The sequence below is a fragment of the Triticum dicoccoides genome, chromosome 2A (genome assembly GCF_002162155.2).
Source record: "Triticum dicoccoides isolate Atlit2015 ecotype Zavitan chromosome 2A, WEW_v2.0, whole genome shotgun sequence".
In the NCBI taxonomy this organism is placed as follows: Eukaryota; Viridiplantae; Streptophyta; class Magnoliopsida; order Poales; family Poaceae; genus Triticum; species Triticum dicoccoides.
In genome coordinates this window covers 198,276,924-198,285,554 of record NC_041382.1, presented here as the reverse complement: position 1 = coordinate 198,285,554, position 8,631 = coordinate 198,276,924, and the positions used below count along the sequence as shown (strand labels likewise).

At 47.1% G+C, this 8,631-nt stretch overlaps 1 protein-coding gene across 2 annotated transcripts; it reads left to right on the top strand.

The window, feature by feature from the left end:
- Positions 1-3,533: 3,533 nt before the first annotated feature.
- LOC119354179 lies at positions 3,534-8,147 on the top strand. Of its 2 annotated transcripts, none has more exons than XM_037620894.1 (2): positions 3,534-4,878; positions 7,150-8,147. In XM_037620894.1, the coding sequence occupies exon 1, from the start codon at positions 3,597-3,599 to the stop codon at positions 4,875-4,877; it is 1,281 nt and encodes a 426-aa protein (XP_037476791.1). In that variant the 5' UTR covers positions 3,534-3,596; the 3' UTR covers position 4,878; positions 7,150-8,147. The 2 variants fall into 2 exon arrangements, with proteins under 2 accessions (XP_037476791.1, XP_037476790.1); XM_037620893.1 differs by having other exon boundaries at positions 3,534-4,886.
- Positions 8,148-8,631: the final 484 nt, after the last annotated feature.

Below are 8,631 nucleotides of genomic sequence, written 5' to 3'. Positions count from 1 at the left end.
GGGTTCGAGAACTATGTAGACATGAACGAGACACGTCTCCGGCCAATAACCAATAGCGGAACCTGGATGCTCATATTGTCTCCCACATATTCTACGAAGATCTTTATCGGTCAAACCGCATAACAACATACATTGTTCCCTTTGTCATCGATATGTTACTTGCCCGAGATTCGATCATCGGTATCTCAATACCTAGTTCAATCTCGTTACTGGCAAGTCTCTTTACTCGTTCCATAATACATCATCCCATAACTAACTCATTAGTTACAATGCTTGCAAGGCTTATAGTGATGTGCATTACCGAGTGGGCCCCGAGATACCTCTCCAACAATCGGAGTGACAAATCCTAATCTCGAAATACGCCAACCCAACAAGTACCTTTGGAGACACCTGTAGAGCACCTTTATAATCACCGAATTACGTCGTGACGTTTGGTAGCACACAAAGTGTTCCTCCGGTAAACGGAAGTTGCATAATCTCATAGTCATAGGTACATGTATAAGTCATGAAGAAAGCAATAGCAACATACTAAACGATCAAGTGCTAAGCTAACGGAATGGGTCAAGTCAATCACATCATTCTCCTAATGATGTGATCCCGTTAATCAAATGATAACTCATGTCCATGGCTAGGAAACTCAACCATCTTCGATTAACGAGCTAGTCAAGTAGAGGCATACTAGTGACACTCTGTTTGTCTATGTATTCACATATGTATTATGTTTCCGGTTAATACAATTCTAGCATGAATAATAAACATTTATCATGAAATAAGGAAATAAATAATAACTTTATTATTGCCTCTAGGGCATATTTCCTTCACCTCTCTTACCGGGAAATGTCTCCTAGTGCTTCCACTGAGCCATGGTAGCTTGCTACTGCTCCGGAACACTTAGGCTGGCCGGCATGTGTCCTTCTTCGTTCCTGTGTCTGTCCCTTCGGGGAAATGTCACACATTGTTTCTTTAAGTCATTGTAGCTTGCTACGACTTGGGTTCATACATTGATGACCAACACGTTCGTTGCTGGGTCATGTATGTCTGTCCCTGTAAGTTAGTGCCACCTTGGGTTTATGACTACTCATGCCGGCCCGTGTTCTCTGTCATATGGATGCTAGTGACACTACGATATACGTGAGTCAAAAGGCGCAAACGGTCCCGGATCAGGTAAGGTGGCACCCGTGGGGATACCGTGCGTGAAGTCGCAAAGTGATATGATGTGTTACATGCTAGATCCCTGTGACTTAGGATCAGGGTCCTGACATATTACCAATGTCAAAGGGGATGTTAACAATAAGCACATATGCAATATCTATTTTCTAAACCAACCATAGCATTTTTAAACAATTATATTGCTAAGTGTGTAATGCAAATATGGGTTCAACATGATCGAAGTAGGTTGCTTGGCTAGCTCAGCAAATTCTTCAAAGTCTTCTGCTCCTTCGAATCTCTCAAGAAAATCATTATCTAACATCAGAGACATAAGAATAAAGCAGAAACAAGCCACCCAAATAAGTAGTACAACCAAAGTGCTCAATTATTTTTGGAACCCATGTCTCTAGAATGGTCTTAAATTTAGAAACGGGAATCAATTGATTTGGGGTTGTGGATATTTAAATATGAATTTTCAAAGTTCGCTGTAATTTAGAAAAATATAAACATTGTTGTGCACACCAGGCCGAATAGATCCGACCCAGTTAACAAATGCACGCTCATAGCGGCATTTAACAGAAAAATGCTGATGAGCTCAGGTGGGCTCAACCCAGGTGCACAACGCTGTGACAAAGGGCCATGTCGAAGGCATAACAACATAAGACGCCTTTAGCCGAAACGGCATGCTCGTGTATTGGGGCGTTTAAACTTGATGGCTGGGGCCCAACCATCACTAAGAGAGAGAGAGAGATGACTGGCAGGATGGTAGGTAAGTCCCACATGTCATCACCCACCTCGTGACTCCGACTAGGCGCTTGGGCTTACTCACCGAGGGCGATGCAGGGCATGACAAAGGAAATGGAGGGCACAAAAGGCTCCAAGAGGCTTGCGCACATCAGGTAGCGGTGGAGGCGGTCGCCAGCAGTGAGAAAATCGTCGATGGCAAGGGTCCCGTGTGGAGGCGTTCGACATTGATCAGCTTGTTTCTGAGAGTTCCTTATTTGGTCCTAATTAGAACTTTTCTTTCCTATTTTGCCCTAAATAATTTTCTTCTTTATTAAACACCACCTCTACATTTTATGCCTTTTGTGACACTTCGCCTATTCCATCAAAGACACGTCCCTTTTTGCATTGATGAAACTACCCTTGATTGTACAACAATGAAAAGAGGTTGAACAAGCCATTGGGCCCAAATCCCTCCTCTTCCCATGCCCCCTTACACTTGTCTTCGCCATAGGAGCACATAAGCAAGGGGGGCCCTCTCCTCCTCCAACCCGACAACCTCCCGCCTTCCTCCTTCCACCTGGTCGACACTGATGAGCATTTCGCCTCATGGTCGATGGCACCGGTCCAAGCTAGACTCCCACCTCTTCACCCACTCTTTGTTTCGCCAACACCCACCCTTCTCGTCATCGACGTCACTTCTCCGCCTGCCCTCCTCGCAAATGCAACCTATCTGTTTGCTGTGATTGATGTCTATGTCGACACATCCTTTGTGCAGCTTCAACCTTGACTTGAAACTTCGATGACGACGACACACATAATCTACCCCTGGCTGACGGTGGTGCCCAGTACGGTTAACGTTGGCGTCAGTGAAGCACTATGCTCAGGGTGCGCGCAAAACAATGCCACGATGGATGGTGTGAGGCGGCGATGGGTGATTAGGTTAGTTGAGCGCGGCATGGCATGACACGGTGAAACACGGCTCCATGTTGAGCATGGTGCACCATGTGGTGGTAGCCCATAACGCTCAAGGGGACAACGTCGCATGGAGACGACATTGCACATGGAGGGATGGTTCATGGATTGGCGTTGGTACGAATAAGCGCAACATCGAAGAAGGGTAGCACCAACTAGTGTTGTTGCCCAACGCTTCTTGCCGCCCGCCTCCTTCTCGCAGTTGTTGCTGGTGCCCGCTCACCACCTACACCGTCGATGCCAATGTGCTACTGCATGAGATAGATGGGAGGTGGGAGATTTAAGAGAAATTGTGTTGAATACTTATGTTCTTCTCTTTTTTCCAATATATTCAACCATGTCTCAAAAGTGGTCTGAGGGGTAAATGTGTCTTTTCAAGTATCACTTATAATGACTAAATGGATGGAAGTTGCGAGAAAGAGATAAAATTTAGAGGCAAGGTCAAATATGGAAGATATTTATTAGGTCAAATACCGAAGCATAATTTTAATTAGAACCAAATAAGACATAAAATTTAGAGGTAGTGCCAAACATGGAAAATAATTATTAGATCAAATAGTGAAGCAGAATTTTAATTGGAACCAAATAGGGAGGAATTCTCGTTTATCAAAATAAATAAATAAATAAGGAGGATTTTTCTTTTTTTATAAAGCAAAACGACACCCGAGAGACAGTCGCCGGGGAACCTGAGCTGGGTTACAGACAGAGCTCCACAACCCACCGTCGGCCGCTCGCTCCCCCACCACATCATGGCCTCACAATTACCTACTCCGCCGCCCCCCGACGCCGACGACCCTCCGTCGGCCCCGAACTCCGACGCCCCTCCGTCGCCTCCACAGCTCCAGGTCTCCCTCCCAAACGATATCCTGGAGGAGATCCTCCTCCGCCTCTCCACCGCGGCCGACCTCGCCCGCGCCTCCACCTCCTGCACCTCATTTCGCCACGTCGTCGCTCCCCGCTCCTTCGCGCGCCGCTACCGCTCCCTCCACAAGGTCCCCGTGCTCGGCTTCCTCCGTGCTGACTTCTACGCCGCCCAGTCTCCGCACCCCTCCGCCCCGGCCGCCAACGCCCTCGCGCAGGCTGCCGACTTCGCCTTCAGCTTCCTCCCCAACCCCGCCTGCTGGAGCCCCCGTGACGTCCGCGACGGCCGCGTTCTCTTCTCCGCCGTCTCAGTCTCCGAAGGTCGTGGCGACTTCATAGACGCCACCTCCAACACCTTCGTGGATCTCGTGGTCTGTGATCCCCTGTCCCGGCGCTACATCCAGATCCCACCCGTCCCTGAAGACCTAGCGGACTCCGTCCAGCACTGCGGCATGTTAGATTTCGAGCCCTTCTTTGCTCCGGCCAGTGACGACGTGCGGGAGGATGAATCGTCGTTCAAAGTGATCTGCAAGGTGCTGTGCGAAAACAAGATTGCTGTCTTCATCTTCTCTTCACACACTGGTAAATGGGTTAGTATTCAACACCATGGTTTGGGCGCTTTGTCCAATGAAGTTGTGGATGCATTGTATGCACGCTGTGGACTACATCGGCGCCATTATGCACACGGTTGTTTCTGTTGGGTGTTAGAATGGATGGACAAACTGCTCATGCTTGACACACGTGAGATGAAATTCACCATTATAGATCTCCCGCCCAACAGTCATGGGGGAAGGCTCGCCATTGTGGAAGCAGGAGAAGGTATGATTGGGTTGTTAAATATTGGTATGCGCACGTTAGACTTCTACTGTAAGGTTTGGCGAAACAAAAGTAAAGGCACCAAAGAGTGGCAGCACAGCACGATAAACCATCCGTTGCCCAATTATCACTGGTGCATCATAGGTGCGGATGAGGAGTACTTACTCCTAAGAGGGATTTCACTAGATTGGCCCTGGTTTGGAAGCTCTTCACAGCAGAGACCGGATATAGAGTATTTTGCATTGGAACTCAAGACATTCCTGCTTGAGAGGATGTATGTGTCAAAGAACAAAATGATGCATGCTCACCTGTATCGAGGCTTCCCGCCATTATTGTCTCCACCAAGCATATGAGGTAGTAAGGTTGCTACTGCAAACTTCCTTTGTGTTTTTAGCAGTCGATAGTTACTTTATGTTGTTGATATGCTTTGCCATCCTTCTTGTAAAGCAAGTCAAACCAGGGAATGCAATCATGATTGTTTCTTGTGCAATAAACTAGCTGTTCTGAAGACTGATTTTTTGCACTAGTTGTTTTAAGGTTCGCAACAACATCACTTGTCGTAGATTACTGCCATAGCGCCTATATGGCAGTTATGCATGTTTCTTTTTGAGATCCCAATTATGCATGTTATGTGGACCAGCCCATCAAACGTGGAGTCTTACCCCTTAATTAGTGTCTTAGTTGATTAAGCATCTTTGTTAGGAAAGAGTCGAGTCAGTTTTTGAGACCGTGTTAGAGCTTGAATAGAGTTACCGACTTGTTGGTCAAGTCTTGTCTATTATATAAAGGGGCCGACCCCTTTCAATAAAGCAGAGAAGAATATTTTCGTTTACTTTTATCTACTTTTGAGTAATTAGGGTTAGGTCATAGTAGATTCCTCCAATTTGGTATGAGATCCATCTCGATGGCGGGCAAAGAAATCGAGGCTGTGGGGCAGATGAAGATCACCACGAAGCAATTGGAGACCTTCACGCTCCAACGAGGGGAGGACCAGGTGCTCCTCGACGGGCTGGTGCAGCGCTTGACGACACTCGAGCAACGGCTGCCGGCCCTGCCCCCACCTTCAGATAACATGACTGCAACAGCTGCCCATGACGCCACCTCTGGGCCCCCGGCCCTCCACCCTAGCGACCTGGTGCTTCCCCTCGCCAGCAGCACCTCCGGTGCCCCCTTCTCCAGCGTGGCCATCGCCGCCGCCGCCTCTACCGCCTTCATGCCTCCACCTGCCAACCGATTTCGTGACGTTATGGCTGCACCCCCCTCCACAACCCATCTATGGACCCACCTCGCCCATCACCTCCCTTCTGCCCCTACTTAACAATCACCTCGGATTAGGTTCTGGTTCAGGCGTGCCTTGCTTCCACAAGCTCGGCTTCGCGACATATGCTGGTTCGGTCAATCCTCTTGGTTCGCTAAATAGGTGCGAGCAGGAGGCTGACAAGGTCTGAGCTGCAGCCTACCACCTCACCAATGACACTCAGTTCTGGTACTTACATCTCGAGGGCGACTTTGGCATGCCAACATGGGAGCAGTTCAAGGAAGCTTCCCATGTTTAGTTTGGGCCGTCACTTCGCGCCAATCCTTCGGGTGAGTTGGCACGTCTGCCGTTCACTTCCTTGGTTGCCGACTACACCAGCAGGTTTCTATTGCTCATGTGCCACAACAATGAGCCATTAACACCGTCCCAACAACGGCTTCTGTACACAGCAGGGCTGCCTGATGGTCTTCACATTGACGTCGAGCTTCGGTGGCCATCTTACCAACATACTGCCATCTCCTTCGCCAAGGCCTATGAGCAGAAGCATTTCTCGACAACAATGCCATCACACCAGCCCTCTGGTCCTACAGGGCCCTTGTGCCCCTCCAATCTTCCCGCGGCCAACGCAGCTACAATACCTTCCCCGCCAGCGCCACTACCACTTATTCTGTTGTCGACCATTCCAGAGCCAACCCCGCCACGGCAGGTTTGGCGCTTCACTCCAGCTGAGTTAGAAGAACGTCGCAGCCAAGGCCTTTTCTTCAACTGTGATGAGATTTATGTTCAGGGTCAGCGGTGTGTGCGACTCTTCTTCATCGAGTCTGATGACGACGACCAAGAAAGCTCCACATCTGGTAGCACCCAAGGCTCCCTGGGAGGCAATTGACAACCTACAGCCACAAGAGTTAAGGGAAATAAGCTGAAATGACCATCTCCCTGGGCTGTACTGGTATCAAGATAGCGTATTCATGAGAGTAATTGGGTTGGGGTTTCAGGGAAGTGTTTAGGCAAAGTGCATAGAAAGTTGTAAACCGGCCTATATTTTGGGTCCGAAATATTTGTTAGATTTGTTTCCGACATAGTACTAGCTACACATACTTTTCTTTGGTTTAATTCCAACAAAAACATTTTTCGTGGCTTTGATATTTCTTGTAGCACATAATTCTTCCATGAAGAGTAAGTACCATACATAATTAGGAAAGAATTTGGTTAAATTGATTTTGCAAAAATACATGCGGTCATTTTGAAAACTTATCTTAAAGTTTGTGGTTGGAGCATTCGGATAACTATAACATGGTTCAAATAGATATGATTCCTATTAGTAACTCTAATCTGTGGTATTTGTGCTCTCCTGACACATTCTGCAGGACATCTCGAGGGGACAAAGCACCGTGGATATCAGCATCTGTACGATGGCTTTACTGTAGAAGAATACATCGGTTGCTACTGACACTGAGGTTACTGGAAACTAAGGTGTTTGGGAAAGGTTGAAGTTCAGTAGTGGGATTTGCTCGAATTGCAGGAAATTCAACTGGTGTATGGTATTTGTCGGGGCTTCCTAAAACATGATCTAATCCTCTATGCAGAAGAATTTACTTTTGGTGGTCTGGTTCATTCCAGGAACATGGATGTTCGGAAGGCCAAATTGCCTCCCAAATAAGATCTTGTGGGCTTGCCCCATAGCACTAAAAGACGGCATTCCGATAGCAGTTCAAGTTGGCATATAGACACCGGCCAGGAAATGATTAATTTTCTTTCCGTGAAGTGAAGGAGAATGCTAATCACAGATCTTGATTTGTGGTCTAGCTTAAAAGAAATATTTGTTTGGGTTTCCATTGAACTTTCTTCTATGAGTTGGTTTCACCAGGGAGGGGAACCTGGTGATTAATCATGGTGTTGGGTTTGGGATGTGTAACCTGGGTTTTGTGGAGGGTTTGGAATCAAATGCCTATGGGGGTCGACTAATCAAGGCCGTGTTGCATCAAGCTGCTCAAGGAGAACAAAAATGTCTTGGAAGACAGGAGGTGGCCATCTGATCGTGGCGCTATCTTCTTGATCTCTTGGTGTTAGTCTGATTTTGTGGTGTGGTCTTGTTCTGTACTCTGCTGGTAGGGTTGTTGTTATATTCTGTTTTGATGCTCGTGTGTTGTGAGTCTGCCATGTTCGGTGAGTGTCACCATCTTCCTTGTATCTGCGAGCATGTTTCTTATATACTTCAAAAGCTCAGGAGTTTTTTTCCCCATTTTGTCTAAGACATCAGCTACTATCGGTTGTCTACTGGCTGTGATGACATCGATGTGTAGTTTGATTTGTCCTGTACAAATCTGAATAGATAAATAAATTGAATCTGTTTATAACCAGCTTATGTCTGCCCTCCCATTCTTGTCCAAGTTCTTGTTGTTACTCTGCTAATCGCCACCTATGATCGCGGGGGGTGATGTGGCTGCTATGGATGGTCAAATTTGACAATTTGATAATATCTTCTGTTGGAGTAAGAACTCCTAAAGTGTTGGTAGATTTGTGGAATACAGAAAGGAATCAAGACTGGTTCGTCGCTGCCTTTCATTTGAGATAATTGTCCAATAACTGGTGTAAGACAAGTCGTTTTTTTTTTGCGAAATAAGATAAGTCGTTTCGTAGAGCAGCTGCAGTCAAGTACATGCATCTTTCTAACCTATGTGCTCGGAATAATCAGCGAGACAGTGAATAGTATGAGGGACATTGCTCCTCTCTTACCTGTCATTCGCTAAGAGCTAACTCCAACGTGCCGACCTATTTTGTCCGCGCGTGTTCATTTGGGTCGTGGCGGACAAAAAAGTCAGACCAACGCGCCAACTCAAATGGACGCG